General features: G+C 42.5%; 1 protein-coding gene across 4 annotated transcripts in view; it reads right to left on the reverse strand.

Annotated features, from left to right (window-relative positions):
* The window catches only part of Aamdc (adipogenesis associated Mth938 domain containing), a 34,080-nt gene that overhangs the window by 5,584 nt on the left and 9,660 nt on the right, over window positions 1–18,836 (reverse strand). For 2 of the 4 annotated variants that reach the window (XM_031387426.1, XM_031387425.1), the window contains 2 exons: window positions 11,528–11,677; window positions 4,815–4,910 (listed from right to left, as the gene is read on the reverse strand). In XM_031387426.1, coding sequence (XP_031243286.1) covers window positions 4,815–4,910; window positions 11,528–11,659 — 228 coding nt within the window. In that variant the 5' untranslated portion in view covers window positions 11,660–11,677. The remainder of the gene's footprint in view (window positions 1–4,814; window positions 4,911–11,527; window positions 11,678–18,836) is intronic. The other 2 variants (XM_031387427.1, XM_031387428.1) reach the window with 1 other exon arrangement.

Genomic DNA, 18,836 nt, shown 5'->3' on the forward strand with positions numbered 1-18,836 from the left:
GTTCCTTTATTGTTGAGAATAGTTTTGGCTATCCTGGGTCTTTTGTTGTTCCAGATGAATCTGCCAAGGCAACTCTTATAAGGACAACATTTAAGTGGGGCTGGCTTACAGGTTCAGAGGTTTAGTCCATTATCATTAAGGTGGGAACATGGCAGCATCCAGGTAGGCATGTGCAGGAGAAGCAGAGAAGTTTACATCTTCATCTAAGGGCTGCTAGGAGAAGACTAGTTCCCAGGTGGTTAGGAGGAGAGTCTCATTGTCCAGTGACACACAGAGTCCCTACAGTGACACACTTCCTCCAACAAGACCATACTTACTCCAACAAGGCCACACTTCCTAATAGTGCCAATCTCTGAACCAAGCATATTCAAACTACCACACTCCCCTGGCCCCCATAGGCTTGTTCAAATACAAGAGTCTATGGGGGCTATACCTAGCTATAGCATAATAAAAAATACATTTAGTCCAACTTCCAAAGTCCCCGTAGTCTATAGCAGTCTCAGCAATGTTAAAAGTCCAAAGTTCAAAGTCTCTTCTGAGATTCATCCAATCATTTAACTGTAATCTCCAAAGCAAGACAGGAAACCAGCTGGGCAAACTCCAAACTCTGCATCTCCATGTCTGAGGTCAAAGTGATCTTCAGTTTTCCAATTCCTTTCTGCTTTGTGACTATGGCACAATTCTTTCTCTTTGGGTGGTTCCACTCCCTGATAGCAGTTTTTCTCAGCAGGTATCCCATGGCATCTAGGACTTTCTAGTGGTCCCTCCCTGCTCCCGTCCTCCACTGCTACATATTTCTATTCATTCTCCTGGCCCTCTGGACCTCTCTTTTGTCTCTTCCCATACCTAAACCTGCCCCTCTTTTCCCCTCCCCTCCTCTCTCCTGCCTAGGACCCTCTCTCCCTCTACCTCCAGTGATTATTTTGTTCCCCCTTCTAAGTGGAACTGAAGCATCCACATTTTGGTCATCCTTCTTGAGCTTCATATGGTCTGTGAGTTGTATTGTAGGTATTCTGAGCTTTTGGGTTAATATCCACTTATCAGTGAGAACATACCAAGTATGTCCTTTTGGGTCTGGGTTATCTCACTCAGGATGATATTTTCTAGTTCCATCCATTTGCCTAAGAAAATTCATGAAGTCATTTTTTAATAGCTGAGTAGTACTCCATTGTATAAATGTACCACATTTTCTGTATCCATTCTTCTATCGAGAGACATCTGGGTTGTTCCCAGCTTCTGGCTATTATAAATAAGGCTGCTATGAGCCTAGTGTAGCACGTGTTATATGTTGGAGCATCTTTTGGTTATATGCCCAGTAATGGTATAGCTGGGTCTTCAAATAGAACTATTTCCAGTTTTCTGAGGAACCACCCGACTGATTTCCAGAGTGGTTGTAACAGCCTGCAATCCCACCAGCAATGGAAGAATGTTCCTCTTTCTCCACATCCTCTCTTACATCTGCTGTCACCTGAGTTTTTGATTTTAGCCATTCTGTGAGGTGGAATCTCAGGTTTGTTTTGATTTGCATTTCTCTGATGACTAAGGATATTGAACATTTCTTTAGGTTCCTTTCTGCCATTTGAGATCCTCAGTTGAGATTTCTCTGTTTAGCTCTGTACCCCATTTTTAAATTATGTTATTTGTTTTTTGCAGGTTAGCTTCTTTAGTTCTTTATATATTTTGGATATTAGCCGTCTATCAGATGTGGGGTTGGTGAAGATTTTTTCCCAACCTGTAGGTTGCCAATTTGTACTATTGACTATGTCCTTTGACTTACAGAAGCTTTTTAGTTTCAGGAGGTCCCATTTATCAATTGTTCTGAGCCATTGGAGTTCTGTTTAGGAAATTTCTCCCTGTGCCAATGGATTGGTAGGATTAACATAGTAAAAATGGCCATCCTACCAAAAGCAGTCTACAGGTTCAATGCAATCCTCATCAAGATTCCAACACAGGTCTTCACAGACATGGAACGAGCAATTCTCAACTTCATATGAAAAAACAAAAAAACCAGGATAGTGATAACAATTCTTAACAATAAAAGAACTTCAGGGGAAATCACCATCCCTGACCTCAAGCTGTACGACAGAGCAATAGTGATAAAAACCTCATGGTATTGGTACAGAGACAGATAGGTTGATCAGTGGAATAGAACTGAAGACCCAGAAATAAGCCCATACACTTATAAACACTTGATCTTCGACAAAGAAGCCAAAAATACACAATGGAAAAAAGAAACATCTTCAATAAATGGTGCTGTTCTAAGTGGCTATCTGTATGTAGAAAAATAAAAATAGACCCATATTTATCACCTTACATAAAGCTCAAGTCCAAGTGAATCAAGGACCTCAACATAAAACCAGATACACTGAATTGAACAGAAGAGACAGTGTGGCAGAGCCTCGAACTCAGTGGCGAACTGGTTTCTTCTTCACTGTTAATATCTTAGCTTCAGCTAACCAGCATCAGTTGTCATAGTAGTCACTTCTATTCTTGACTCTAAAGCCAGTGCCACATGGCTGAAGCTGCTGAGTTCTGCAGCTTCCTGGGGCTGGAACACAGCCACCCCTGCCCCCCTTCAGCCCCCCCACCCCTGCCCCTCCTGCCCCCCCATTCTATTACCAGCTTTCTGTTTTCCAACTCCCTCACCGCATAAGCTTGGCTGACCTGGAACTTGCTCTGTAGATTAATCTTGAACTCAGAGATTTGCTTGACTTTGTATCCTGGGATTAAAGGTGTGTACCACCATGCCTGGGCCTAAGCTTTGTATGGCCACTGTTCTTCAAGATTCGGATCAAAAGCCTGGGTCTTCCAACCTTCACAAGTGCGCACTCCATTTCTGGATTGTAGCTCATTCCAAATTAAAAATCCAAACTATTCCTTGTTCAACTGCAAGCACATACAGTAAGCTTAGCAGGGTGGGATTTTGCCCTGAGACCACCACTCCCTAACTCTCTTTACTTCTTTGAACACAGGATTCAGCTCCATTTAATTTCCTGGTGCTCTTTTATTATTACTTGAACTATACATTTTATAGTTTTCATTTCTTAGCTTGCTACACTTCTTCAAAAACACTCTTCATGAGACTTAACCAGAGAACCTGGACCCTGCTAGGCTTTTTTGAGACATCTTTTGTCAATGCAATTGATATAAAATCTCTTTACCTTAGTAGACTAAGGGCAAAAAGCAGCCACATTCTTCACCAAAATACCAAAATACCACAAAACAGTCTCTAGGCCACATACTGAAACTCTTCTCTACTAAAGCACTTGGGCTAGGTCTGCACAGTTCAAATCACTCTCAGCAACAAAGTCTTCCATATGCCTACTAGGATGGCCTATTAAAGCCCAACTTAAAGCATTGCACTGCCTTCCAAATCCAAACTCCTAAAATCCACATTCTTCTAAACAAAAGCATGGTCAGGCCTATTACAGCAATACCCCAGTCCCTCGGACAAACTTCTGTCTTAGTTAGATTTTACTGCTGTGAACAGACACCATGGCCAAGGCTACTCTTAAAAGGACAACATTTAATTGGGGCTGGCTTACAGGTTCAGAGGTTCAGTCCAGTATTGGCAAGGCAGGAACATGGCAGCATCCAGGCAGGCATGGTGCAGAAGGAATTGAGAGTTCTACATCTTCATCTGTAGACTGCTAGTGGAAGATTGACTTCCAGGCAGCTAGGAGGAGGGTTTTAAAGCCCACCCCCACAGTGACACACTTCTTCCAACAAGGCCACACTTCCTCATGGTGCCACTCTCAGGGCCGACCACATTCAAAGCACCACAACATGACAGGGCTGAGTCTGCATACGTGCATATATGTCAGTGTGAACATATATGGAGGTGTGGACAAAGGGCTGGGGCAGTATGAATTCTATGTGGAGCCTGCAAGGAAGAGCTCCTTCATCTTTCTAATTCCAGTTATTTACTGACTCTAGGATGTTTTACAGTAAGAATATACTATTTTACAGATGAAATGAAATATACATTTATTTTCAGAATGCAGCAAAAAACACTACTTGAAAGAAAACAAAAGGGAATAGTATAAAATATACTATCAAAATGTAAAGTAGTGAGCTGCGCACAGCAGCTGATTCGTCTACTTCCAGCACACGGAAGAAGAGGCAGGAGGATCACAGCCATTCCCAGGCCAGTCAGGGATACAAAGGAAGACCCAGTCAAAACTAAACTGAACTGATAAACTGGAGATGGAGCCCAGCTGGTGTACTTGCTGAGCATGCGTGAAACCCTGAGTTAATCCCTGGCATGGCATGAACTGTTTGTGATAGTGCATACTTGTAATCTTAGCATTCAGGATATAGGGGCAAGAGGCCCAAGAGCTCAAGGACCAACTACAGTGGCTTTTTCACCTCAAAATGGACCCCATGTTTAAGTGTGGTTACGCTGCTCTGCGCATGCGCACTCTGTGATGTTCACACAGTGATAACGCTACAGAACAATGCACTGCCCAGAGTGATCCCGGTTGTTGATTCACATGGCTGACCTGACCTGATAACCTCAGAAGGTGAGAAATTCTGGAACGGACGTATTTGTGACAAATAGTTGAAAGAACACAATCAGGGTTGGGCACTGAGACTTGGAAAGCCCAGCACTGACAAAGTGGAATGTACGCAGTCTCACTCACTCTAGGCCACGTACTGCTTAGCAAAATGAGAGAGGCTCTCATAATATTTAGAGCTGAACTCTAAGGAAATTTATATTAATTTATATTAATATATTAAGGAAATATAGAGCAAAGCTAAGGTCTGAGAGGCAAGTGCCTGTCCTCAGCAATGTTGCAGACAGCAGAACCTACCTTCAAGGCCTCACTCATTCCTCTGCCAATCACAAGAGTCTGTACACCCTTCTCTGCAACTTCCTTTACATCTGCTGGCTGCACTCCAGGAGAATGCTGGATATGGAGGAGAGAGCAGAAAAGTACCAATCTTTCTTCACAACCCAACTCTTAAAAAAAATTTGTTATTTTAAATGTATGCCAAAAAGAATAAAAATGTTTATTTTTAGCGTTTTGCCTTCATGTATGCATGTGCAGCATGTGTGTGCCTGGTGGCCACGAAGGACAGCAAGAGGGCATCTGATCCGCCCGTGCTGGAGTTACAGGAAGTTGTGAGCCGTCGTGTGGATGATGGAAACTAAACCCCAGATCTTCCATAAGAGCAGCAAATGCTTAACTACTCAGCCCTCTCAGCAGCCACCCCCCCCCCCCGGGACGTCCTTATGGGGTTCATTCTGGAACTGTTGACTGAGGTTTACTTTCTGCTGAGCAGTCTCATATGATGGGCATGGAAACAAGAAAATTTCCAACAATTTCCAAAACAAGAGCTGCATTCAAGGAGTTCCAAGTGTAATGGGAAACACACAAGATTGCCTTCTCTTCTCTAGCCCCTGCCCCTCTATTTTGGGCAGAGCTCATGTAGCTCTGACTTGCACTGAGCTCAGTTGATAGCCTGATAGCCTGTCTTTGAACTCCTGGCCCTCTTGTCTCTAGCTATGATGTGTTGGGATTACAGGCATATGTTACAATAGTCAGCAGGCAATTTCAGTGGGATGAGGAGCAGTATTAGCAAGTAAGGGATGTCTCAGGGGCCAAGAGTGTATCCTCCTTGTGAACCTGGATCAATCCCAGCACACTGGACAGCTCACAACTGCCTGTAACTCCAGCTTCTGGAGATCTGATACCTTCTTATGATCTATGCACTCACGTGGACACACTTACACACAGATACACACATAATTATAAGTAAAGAATTCAGTATGACTCAAGCAGAGTGACAGGTGTGGTCAGAGAAGACAGCGACTGCACACCATGCTAGGATTTCGATTTAGGGAACAATTAAGAATCCTGCAGCTGGGGATGTAGGGAAAGATAAAGAAACTCTGTCTCAAAAACAAAAACAAAACAAAAACCAATAAAAGACAAGATATGAAAAGAAAAAAGAGAAAGGTAAGCACATAAGCCTCCATTGTCATACTATAGATAAGGAAGCTGATACTCAGGAAAATACACAACTTGACTAGGATGACACAACTGTCAAGTGGTAGAACTGGAATTTGAGCTCAGACACACAGTATTTCTGCTATAATGAACTCTCTAAAGTTCTGCTAAAATGAACTCTATAAAGAGCCCAGCTGGGTTCTGAAACCAAAGAACAACCTCCTTGAAACTTGAAAGAATGAAACATAATCCCAGCACTTGGGAGGCAGAGGCAGGCGGATTTCTGAGTTTGAGGCTAGCCTGGTCTACAGAGTGAGTTCCAGGACAGCCAGGGCTACATAGAGAAACCCTGTCTCAAAATCCCAACCAGCAAACCATAATGACTAAACATAGTTGTGCTAAGCCCAGTAACTGGCCTGGATAAGTCCTACTTTCATAGGAAAATCTCTTTCCATGCCTCTCCTCTCCCTACACCGGGAAGCTAAAGGGCCAAGAGAGAGGAGGCAGAATAAAACTTCATTAAAATTGAAGAAAATAAACCTGGGAGCTGTAGGCTTATTATGCCTCCTAAGTGTTTATTTTAAAATCTTGAAATGAAACTCATGTTTACACAAAAGCTTTTTTTTTTTTTCTTTTCAAGGCAGGGTCTCACTATGTAGCTCTGGCTGTCCTAGATCTCACTCTGTAGACGAGGCTGGCCTGGAACTCACTGAGATCCTCCTTCCTCTGCCTCCCAAGTGCTGGGATTAAAGGTGTGATGCCACTACACTTGGCATCACACAATACTTCCATGTGAGTGTTCTAGTATTTGTATTCATAATTGCCTACAGTTGAGAACAATGTAACTGATGATCATCAACTGTGAGTAAACTGATTTGTTACAAGTTTCTGATGGACTGTTACTCATCAATAAAAAGGAACAATTTAATGATACATATGTCAACACTCTTGGACAGCTAAACTTAAATAAGGCCTGTGTGTTAGATAATGCTATTTGCTAGGGTTTTGATTTTAATCATAACTTGTAACTATAGAAAAGAACATCAGGCACAAAAGTACATCTTTATCTTGGGACAGAATACAGAGCTGACAGACTTGGAAGAGGATCTCTATTTTTTCTGTTCTCTGCAAAGAGCAGAAGAAATTAAGACAGTTAGATTGTTTTCTTCTTTTGGTTTTTCAAGACAGGGTTTCTCTGTGTAGCCCTGGCTGTCCTGGAACTCACTCTGTAGACCAGGCTGGCCTCGAACTCAGAAATTCTCCTGTCTCTGCCTCTCAAGTGCTAGGATTAAAGGCAAGCACCTCCACTACCCGGCTAGATTGTTTTCTTTAAAAAAAAAAAAAAAAAAAAAAAAAAAGGCCAGGTGGTGGTGGCGCAAGCCTTTAATCCCAGCACTTGGGAGGCAGAGGCAGGTGGATTCCAGAGTGGTCTACAGAGTGAGTTCCAGGACAGCCAGGGCTATACAGAGAAACCCTGTCTTGAAAAACACAAACAAAACAAAACAAAACAAAAAAGATATTTAAGTTGATGGTCTGGAGAGATAGCTTAGTGGTTAAGAGCACTGTTGCACCTGGGCATAGTAGGCACACACATTTAATCCCAGAACTCAGGAGGCAGAGGCAATTGGATCTCTGTGAGTTTGACACCAGCATGGTCTACAGACTGAGTTTCAGGACAGCCAGGGCTACACAGTGAGACCCTGTCTCAAAACAGACAAACAAGAGTACTTGTTTCTCTTCTGGAGGAGCTGGTTTTGAGTCCCAGCACCCACATGGTGGCTCACCCACATGGTGCCTCACAACTGTCTGTAACTCCCAGTCCCAGGAGATCCTGGGCTTTCTTCTGGTCTCTGAGAACACTGCATGCAAGTAGTGTACAGACATACATGCAGGCAAGACACCTGTGCACACAAACAAAATAAAAATTAAATTTAAAAGTATTTGTGACTTAAAATGTTCATGAATTTTTGTGTGCAGGTGCTTTGCCTACATGAATATTTGTGTACCACATGCTTGCCTAGTGTCTGGAGGCCAGAAAGGGCTGTTAGATCCTCTAGAAATGGAGTTAAGACAGTTGTGAGGCACCTTGTGGGTATTGGGACTCAAAACCAGGTCCTCTGAAAGAGAAACAACTGCTCTTAACTCCTGAGACATCTCTTCAGCCCAAGCTTGTAATGTTTTTAAATTACTTAAAAACTTTTAAAGGCAAAGTTGAACAGGGACATAGCTACATGATTGTTTTATAATTTTTAAATGATTTCTTTAGTTTTTATTTTATGTGTATTGGTGTTTTGTCTGCATGTATGTGTGTGTGAGGGTGTCAGATCCCCTGGCATGAAGGTACAGACAGTTGTGAGCTGCCATGTGGGTGCTGGGAATTGAACCTGGGTCCTGTGGAACAGCAGCCAGTGCTCTTAGTGCTCTTAATCACTGAGCCAACTCTCTAGCCCCATGACTACAACTACTTATTAAAGACTATAAGAGAATTGGATCAGATGCTCTTTTTAGTCCCACACTCTGTGATTTATCAATCCTAGATCCATCCTGAACTTAATAAATATGGTTTAAATAATTTACATTTTTTTTTGAGCTATGACCACAGCGAATGTTTTTTAAGAGCATTACAGATTAGGGTTGAAGAGCTTTACTTTCCTTAAATGCTTTTCAAATAAATGCATTTATTTGAAAATTGGGTATTTACCTCATTTAGCAAACTGTTTTGAATAGAGCCGTGATTCTTAGACTCTCAGGGTTCACATTGTTTCACTGTTCTGTCAAGCAACAAGACTATGCTGACTGCTAGAAATGCAGAGCAGGGCTCTAGGGAGTACAAAACTATAATCTTCTGGAGATTCAGACTAGACCCAGCTATCGCTGATCAGAGCTGATCAGAGTTGCTGGATCTGTGGACACATGTGCTGATGAATTCAGCTGCTGCTGCTGCTATCCTGCAGGCCCACAGTATCCTGAACTGAGCAATAAAACCTAACAGCAGGAGACTTTGGATCCAGGCACTGGCAGTAATTACTCTCAGCTTCATGTGGAAACCTGGAGTTGGAGCTTCACACTGTTATCATACATCTTCAAACTGCCCTCAGCTCCTCTAGGCTTCCAATTCCTCAAGACAACTACCAAGGCTCTCATGGAGCACAATTCCGCTCTTTATTAAGAGGCTTTTATGACACAGCGCAGGGTTGTAAAGCTCGCTGCTTTGCTTAGGGGAAAGCTATTAACTGTAGAACAGTGTCTACTACCCATTATAGCAACCAACAAGAGGATCTCATCCTTTGTGGCTCAGAAATTTTACAATCAAATTGAAAAGGAAATATGCCTAAATTAAGCTTTCAAAAAATTATTCCCTTCTGCTAAAATTAAAGGCTTGTAAATGGATAGGAGTACCATTAGCTGGCTGCACTGTGTTAAAAGTAGACTCTGTGAGTGAAAGTTAAAGGGTTGCTAGAATCTATCCCCTGTAGATACTGTCTGAGTTATGTTCTCATTGCCCTCACCTGAATGAACAGCCTCTTGACTGATCTCTTACTCAACCAGGGCACTGACTGCTTTCCTGCCACAGTCTTGTGAAACTTCTGGTAACAGTTCTCCAGTGATTTCGGCCTCCAACATCATAGCCAAGGGCCCTGTGGCCCTGAGTTTCCTGTGGTTCTACTAATTGGGGGAGGTTGAAAATGGTCTGCTGCTACCTGCCTGCCTATGACCAGCACTCTCAGGAATTTGGAGGTCCTCTGGGGTAGCGCATAAGATTCAGAACCAAAGCATACCAGGTCTAAATCCTGCATCTATGATACAGGGTTGATGAGGCCCACACATCAGGATCTTGAAATGTCCACCTCTTACCTCAAGGTGCATGGCTGGATCTGGCCTAGAATTTTGTTCCTTAAGGACTAAATTCCCAACAACAAAACATTAGGCAAGCCCAGGGAGTCCTGTGTTGGAGGGAGGAGGAGGATCAGAGGAACCAGAGGGAGGGGTCATAGAGACACCATGCATGAGAACAAGGCCCACAGAATCAACTGACCAGAGCCTATAAGGGTCTGACCTAGGTCCGCTGCATATATGTTAAGGCTGAGTAGCTTGGTATTCTCATGGGACCCTTTTCCTTCTAAAGGGTTGCCTTGTCCAGCCTTGATGTGATGGTATGTGTCTGGTCTTCTGTAGTCTGTTATGTAGTGTTTGGTTGATGTCCCCGTGGAGCGTGCGCTAATCTGAGGGGAGGCTGACGGTCCTAGATATGAAGAAGGGGGGAGGTGGCAGGGAAAGGAGAGGCTAGGGGTAGGGGAGGGAGGCAAAACTGCAGTCAGGGTGTAATATATGAGAAGAATAGCTGGGCGGTGGTGGCGCACGCCTTTAATCCCAGCACTTGGGAGGCAGAGGCAGGCGGATTTCTGAGTTTGAGGCCAGCCTGGTCTACACAGTGAGTTCCAGGACAGCCAGGGCAACACAAGAAACCCTGTCTTGAAAAAAACTGAGAGAGAGAAAGAGAGAGAGAGAGAAAGAGAGAGAGAGAAAGAGAGAGAGAGAGAGAGAGAGAGAGAGAGAGAGAGAGAGGAGTAATAAGAAAAAATCCAAAAACTTGCTAAATTCTGTGATTTTTTTCAAAACATGACATTTATTTAAAACTGAGGAATTTAACCAGGTGGTGGTGGTGTATGCCTTTAATTCCAGAGTTTGGGACGCAGAGGCAGATGATCTCTGTGAGTTTGAGGCCAGCCTGGTTTACAGACTGAGTCCCAGGACAGCCAGGGCTACACAGAGAAACCCTATCTTGAAAATCCAAAAACCAAAAACCAAATAAACAAACAAACAAAAAAGAAAAGAAGTAGTAAAAGTGTGGCATTTAATAAAGAATCAGTTTTGCCAGGAGCTGGAGGTGTGAGATGGAGAAAACACTCATGGTTGTGGGGGTGCTTTGGGGGCAACAAATATATATTGGAATTAATATAATAGTAACTGTACAAACCTATGAATATGAATTGAATTTTGGGTCCATTATATATTTTTTAAAATGATTTATTTTTTTTTATGTACATTTATGTTCTGCCCGCTTATATGTGTGTAAGAGGGTATCAGATCTCCTGGAACTGGAGTTACAGACAGTCGTGAGCTGCCATGTGGGTGCTGGGAATTGAACCCAAGTATTTTGAAAGAGCAGCCAGTGCTCTTAACTGCTGAGTCAACTCTCCAGCCCCATGGTTCCATTATATTGCATGTGTAGTTTATTTTGTGTGTATAGGTGTCTTGCCTACATGTATGTCTGTTGCATCATGCACATGCCTGATGCTGGAGGAGGCTAGAAGAGTGTTAGATACTCTGAAGCTGAAGTTACAGATGAGCGTGAGCTGCCATGTGAGTGCTGGGGATCAAATCCAGGTCCTCTACAAGAATAGCCATCTCTCCAGCCTGACTTCCATCATGCACTTCAAAGGGGTTACTTGAATGGTGATACATACATTTGGCAAGGAAGAGGGAGGGAGAGTGACATGGCTGGCTAGGATGTTGGAAGTCATTTGGTCAGCTGCCTGCAGTGTCAACCAATCTAGTCACTGGAGTCTTACCTCAGTTCCTGTTTCTCTCCAGTCCCAAGCCCGACTGCCTCCTGGCCATACTTTGCAATCCTTATAGGTTAAGGTAGAGCCTTGCACTTTCATTTGTCCCCAAGAGAGAGAAGCAATTTTAGGGGAAGCCATAAGTAACTGAGCTGAAATCTGAAATTAAAAGAAAAAGGTGCCGAGTCAGCCACCAAGGAAAGTTGAAACCGCTCCAAAATTCAGAGACAGGAAGCCTCACCTGTACCCAGCGCGAGGGGCACCCTCTCTAACAGGAGTCGTACCCTACCCTGTATCCCGACCTTTACTGATTACTGCTTTAAGACATATTGTTCTTGGGAGCCGAATCATGTAAGCACAGAGAGCAGATATGACAAATTATTTCCAAGACTCCAGAGGTAATCCTCAGGATATTTTACTAAAGATAAACTTTGGAAGTGAAGCTTTACTTCCAAACGAAGAGATGGCATGGCCTACCTCAATATAAACACAGCGAACAAATCCTATTAAAATGATTATTTGGCCAGCAAGAGGCTACCTGGCACCAAGCCCTACAACTCCAGTTCAATTCCTGAAGCCCACATGGTAGAAAAGAACTGACAAACACTCTGTGTCTCTATGTCTCTCCCTCTCCCACCCCCCTTTCTCTCTATCTCTCTTACACACACACATGCACACACACAAATTAAAAAAGAAAAATACACAAATAAGTAAAAAACAAAACAACACAAGCTGGAGATACAGCTGAGCCCACAGGAGCAGTTCTTTTAGTTGACCTAAGTTGGTTGGTAGTACCCATGTTGAGCAGCTCACAACTGCTGGTAACTCCAGCTCTGGGCACCCAGTACCCTCACCAGCCTCCAGAGGCACCCACATACATACACTCACATAGACACATTCATATGAGTAAATTTAAAAAACAAACGAAAGAAAAGCCCAACACCTTGCTTTGAAAACAATTATTTGTCACTTTGGAAATGAAATTAAAGACCTACCATAAACTGCTTATTCATGCAAAGCACTGAATCTCAGATTGGTTTAGCTACTGGGAATTTCTATACAGACTCTATAGGCACCTCTAAGTTCAACTATGTAGGAATATAAAAACAAATAGACTTCCTGCTACTACAAAGTAAGCAAGTGACTGGTGAACTAGGACTGAAGTTCTCCAAATGAGAGAGATGGTTTGACGGCTCAGTCAGTAAAGGGCTTGATATGTGTGGTGGTTCAAACAGACCCATAGACTCATGTGGTTTGAATGCTTGGCCCATGGGAAGTGGCACTACTAGGAGGAGTGGCACTATTAGGAGGTGTGGCCTTGTGGGAAGAAGTGTATCACTATGTAGGTGGGCTTTGAGGTCTCTTTAAAAAAAAAAAAAAAGATTTATTTATTTATTATATATAAGTACATTGTAGCTGTCTTCAAACACCCCAGAAAAGGACATCAGATCTCATTACAGATGGTTGTGAGCCACCATGTGGTTGTGGGATTTGAACTCAGGACCTTCAGAAGAACAGTCAGTGCTCCTAACCTCTGAGCCATCTCTCCAGCCCGGGCTTTAAGGTCTCTTATTGCTCAAGCTCCACCCAGTGTGAAAGAGACCCTCCCCCAACTGCCTGCAGAAGACAGTCTCCTCCTGGTTGCCTTTGGGATCAAGATGTAGAAATCTTGGCTCTTCCAGTACCAAGTCTGCCTTCATGTTGCCATTCTTCCCCCATCTTGATAATAGACTGAACCTCTGAACCTGTAAGTCAGCCCAATAACATGTTGTCCTTTATAAGAGTTGCCTTGGGGGCTGAAGAGATGGTTCAGCAGTTAAGAGCACTGATTGTTCTTCCAAAGGTCCTGAGTTCAAATCCCAGCAACCAAATGGTGGCTCACAACCATCTGTAATGAGATCTTGACGCCCTCTTCTGGTGAATCTGAAGACAGCTACAGTGTACTTAGATATAATAATAAATAACTCTTTAAAAAAATGTGAATTTGGTTTAAAAAAAAAAGAGCTGCTTTGGTCATGGTGTCATGGCAAAGAAACACTAACTAACTAAGACAATGTACAAACCTGAGGGCCAGAATTAGATCATTAGCATTCCTGTAAAAAGAATAAACTAAAACTGGGCATGACTGCACACACCTGAATCCCCATGCTGGGAAAGCAGAGACAGGAGGATCCCTGGAACTTGCTGGCCAGCTAATCTAGCTGAATCTTCAAGCTCTAGATTCAGTGAAAGACCCTTTCTCAAAAAAATAAGGTAGAGAACAAGTGGTGACATCAACACTCACATGTATACATGTCCACAAACACTCCCTGATATGTACAGGAGCATGCACTAATATGTATATCACACACACAAGATGAAAAGAAATTCTCAAGAGTGACACAGTCATAGAGGCCTTTATAAACTCTCTTATGTATCCCAAGTAGATGAGAAGCCATGAGCTCATTCCACAAAGACCTGTGTAAGTCAATTCACCTGAATATTATATGCTGCTAATGCCTAATCACACAAACAATGAGAGGAGGCATAAGAGGGTAGGAAGACATAAAAAACAGTACCAACAAATGGGATTTTCAATTCACTCTTCGGTGCACACATGGATCCATTAGTAGAACACAGAACTCTTGCTGGCTCAAAGTGTATGGCGATTGAATTAGTTTGTGGCTGAATACTAATCTGCATACACATAGAGAGAAAATTCAGACAACCAGCCTGCAGAACAGTGGCTGAATGTTTCCAAGATGAAACAGAGCAAAGGGCTGAACAGGTGTTTCAGTGGCCACACACCACATGGGAATCAGAAACAACAGCACTAGTATTGTGGTTTGAATGCCCTCCAAAATTGTGTGGCTATTTAATTGTAACAGGGTTTTTTTGGGGGGTGGGGTGGGGTTTCAAGACAGGGTTTCTCTGTGTAACCCTGGCTGTCCTGTAATTGTAACAGTTTTAAGAGGGTTTTTATTTGTTTTGCCTTTTTGAGACAGAGTTTCTCTATTACGTAGCTCTGAATATCTTGGAACACTTACATGGGCCAGGCTGGCATGGAACTCACAGAAATCTACATGCTTTTTTTTTTGTCTCCCAAGTGGTGGGATTAAAAGCACACACCACCATACCAGGCTTGTTTGAGTCACCGTCTAATGAATCTCAAGCTAAGTTTGAACTCATTACATAGCTGAGGATGATCTTGACTTTTGATCCTCCTGCCTCTACTGCCTAATTACTAGTATTATAGGCTTGCATGACCAAGTTCAGTATATTCCATGGTGCTGGGGATCAAACCCAGGGCTTTCTGCAGTTAGGCAATCACTCTGCCCTTGTTTTTGTTTCCTTTGAGATAGTATCTTACCATGTAGTTCAGGGTGGTCTCTAACTAGTGGTCCTCCTGGTGGACAAAGAACTGGCAAGAGTGTTTTTAACTATGAGCGCTCTACCCTTGTGTGTTACCATTTTTACTTATTTTTAAAGATAAACCATATCATAAAAACTGGCAAATAAATACAAACATCACATAACAACATTATAGTTTTGTTCCATGTTTGCAAAAGGGAGTTTGTTGTCATTGGAGTAGGGTCGTTACAAAAGGCAGAGTTTGACCTTCTTTTGATTTCTAAAATTTTATTTGTGTGTTCATGTGTGTGCTTATGAGGTTGTTTGTACATGAGTGTGTGGATGCCCGTGGAGGCCAGACGAGGCTGTTAGGTCTCCTGGAGCTGGAGTTATGGGCAGTTATGGGTTGTCCTATGCGAGTGCTGGGAACCAAACTCCTCAGGTCTTCTAGAGTCATCTCCTCAGCCCAGGCCCCTTTTCTGCTGCCTTTAGCTCTTCTACCATATGATGATTGCCACCACAGCACGATACATGGGGCAAGGAAGTTCTTTCCAGAGCTGGATCTTGATCTTTACACCTTCCCAAATTTTAAGAAATAAATTTCTAAGCTGGCAGTGGTGGCGCACGCCTTTAATCCTAGCATTTGGGAGGCAGAGACAGGCGGACTTCTAAGTTCAAGGCCAGCCTGGTCTACATACAGAGTGAGTTCCAGGACAGCCAAGGCTACACAGAGAAACAAAAACAAAAACAAAAAAAAAAAAAAAAAAAAAAAAAAAAAAAAAAAAAAAAAAAAAAAAAAAAAAAAAAAAAAAAAAAAAAGAAAGAAAGAAAGAAAAAAAGAAAAAGAAAGAAATTTCTGTTAAGTATATATAACGCCTAGCTTCAGGTATTCTATCAGCACAAAGAAGGTTAACTTAAGTTATTTAGGTTTTTTTTTTTTCTTTTTTTTTCTGAGACAGGGTTTCTCTGTGTAGCCCTGGCTGCCCTGGAACTCACTCTGTAGACCAGGCTGGCCTTGAACTCAGAAATCCGCCTGCCTCTGCCTCCCAAGTGCTGGGATTAAAGGCGTGTGCCATCACCGCCTGGCCAGTTAAGTTATTTAGAACAAGCAAATGTTTGAAAACTTGAAAAATTTTCAAGACTTCCTTCATTACTCAAAATGTTCAGTTTTTCATTATTACCTAAAATATCCAGTTTTCAACAAAATATTATAAGACATTTAAGGGCTGGTGAGATGGCTCAGTAGGTAAGAGCACTTGTGGGAGTTGGTGCCTTTCACCAGGTGGGGTCTGGGGACTGAACTCAGGTCACCAGGCTTGCCCACTGAGTTATCTCGCCAGCCCTCAAGTAAAAGTCTTTATAATTATCCAATCTCATGAATTCCATTATAGCAACAGCCTATAGGCCAAGACAAATGGTACATACAGCTAATAGTGGTTTGTAATGGTGAGAATTCTACAGAAAAAAAAACAGAAGCAGGAGGTGATATACATAGTGGGTTCATTTTATTGATTGATGAGTGATTGTTTCAAGACAGGGTTTCTCTGGGTAGTCCTTGTTGTTCTGGAACTGGCTATGTAGACAAGACTGGTCTTGAACTCAGAGATTCACCTGCCCTTCCCTCCTGAATGTTGGAATTAAAGGCATGGGCCATCAAGACCAGCAATGATTTTTTTTTTTTTTAAAGTAGCTCAGGATGGCTTCAAAGTTACTATGTAGCCAAGTATGACCTTCTCCTGCCTCCACTTCTCTAGTGTTGAGATTGCAAGTGTGTGCCTCCACCATACTTGGTTTGTTATATTAAAAGATTTATTTCAAGGAAGTGGCTCACATAAAAGTACAGGTTGGCAAATCCAAAATAGTTAGAGAATATTGGTTGGTTGTAATGTCTGGGGCAGGAGAGGTTGTAGTTTTGTTTTAGGCCTTTTATCTGATTGAATGAGGCCCACTCAGAGGATCAAGGATAATCTTACTTATTTAATAGTCAAATAACTGTGAATGTTAGCTGTATCTATAACTTCAAAGCAACTCCTATACTAGTCTTTCATTGGGTAACTGGACAGTAGACCACTTTTGTGATGGTTTGAAATAAAATGGCCTCATACGCTCAGAGAGTGGCACATAGCCTTGTTGAAGTACGTGTGACATTGTTGGATGATATATGCCACTCGGAGCAGGCTTTGAGGTTCAATGATGCATTTTCTTCTTGCTGTCTGCCTGATCCTGATGTACAACTCTCAGCTCCCTCTCCAGCACCATGTCTGTCTTTGTCCCACCATGCTTTCCATCATGCTGACAATGGACTATGCTCTAAAGTGTGAGCAAGTCCCAGTTAGATGTTTTCTATTATAGGAGTTGCCATGGTCATGGTATCTCCTCACAGCAATAAAAACCCTAACTAAGACAACACTGAAATCTGAAGTTGACATAAAACTAGCTATCACAAGTAATTCCTTTTTTATAAGACAAACACGTGGTTTGATAACCATTCTACCATATCTTTTTCAAGTGTTACTAGACTATATAATCTAGGCTTTCTAAAATCTTGCAGATGTGATTCCAAGTTTGAATGCGTAAGAATAACATAGTCATTACTAACTGCGGAAACTCACAAGGCAGCCAGACTAAGTTAAAGAGGAATGTCATTCAAGACACTCTCCACAGATTTATATTCATTTTGGAATCCTTGAATGTTTAGCTTTCCCTCTGACAGGGCCAACCTTGCAAGAGAGAACCTGACACGTTTTTCTTTGAATACCCTGAAGCTGAATAACTGTTACATTCCTGAGATATTCAATCGTGATACCATTGTGGGAAAATTTCTCTTGCACATCAGCAAGGCTGAAGTCTAAGATGTTCTGCAGGGTGGCCATGGGACACTAGTGTATAGCCGGTAGCTGGTTAAAATTCTCAAGGAGACCACCCAGAGGCCTTGCCAGGAGGCTGCAGCGAGGAGAGATGGGAATAACTGAGGAGATGTTTCACTCGTGTTTAGGATTCCGCTGGGGCATGGTCCTACAACTCATCCTTTGTCAATTTCCTACCTCTATCTCCTTAAAATACATAACCTGTGGTAAAGACAATTACAAAGTCATACTTTTACCCAATACTATTAACTAATAAGGCAATTTTACTACTTCAGTTTCTAAATAGTCATTGCAAAATACATAACCGAGGAGCTAAGCATACTGTTTTGAGCACAGTGAGAGGAAGACAAATTTAAAAAGCATGATTCCTGTTTTTGAGGTCATAATACTATACTGTAGGAGAGAAAACATATACATTTTCCCAGGCATCGTGGTGCACTCCTTTAATCCCGACACTTGGGAGGTAAAGGTAGCATTACTGTGTGTGTGTGTGTGTGTGTGTGTGTGTGTGAAAGTGCACAGACCATGCCTATGTAGAGGCTAGAACATCACTTAGGAACTGCTTCTCCTCTGCCACCTCGTGGGATCCCAGGATGGAATTCAGATAGTCAGGCTTACCTGCTGAGCCTCTACCCGATGAGCTGTTACAAGAGAACGTTTGAGAAGCACTAGAATGACTTATGGGAAATAGTAAGATGGTACGAGCAGATAATGTCTTTATCTGTATCTTGAGGAATGTTGTTATGGTGTATGATACAAAACAGTTTGTAAAGCTAGTTTGGAAAGCTAGAATATAAGGTTATGAGGCCAGCAAGGTTGGTTCCAGGTGAGGCCTCCTTATGGCTTGCAAATGAATACCTTGCCGGGTTCTCATGTGACCCTTTCTAAATCCATGTATATTCCAGGTGCTACTTCCTATGCTTTCTAAAAGAGATTTATCTTTATTTATGTGCATGTGCAAATGTGGGCAGGAGTGGAAGTGTAGCATGTGCATGCAGAGAGGCCAGCAGAGGGCACTGGACCCTCTGGAACTAAAGCATAGGTTCACTGTGACCTGTGGGTCACAACCCTTTTGGGAGTCGGTCACATATCAGATATCCTGCATATCAGATATTTACATT

This window comes from Mastomys coucha, unplaced genomic scaffold, assembly GCF_008632895.1.
Source record: "Mastomys coucha isolate ucsf_1 unplaced genomic scaffold, UCSF_Mcou_1 pScaffold21, whole genome shotgun sequence".
Classification (NCBI taxonomy): Eukaryota; Metazoa; Chordata; class Mammalia; order Rodentia; family Muridae; genus Mastomys; species Mastomys coucha.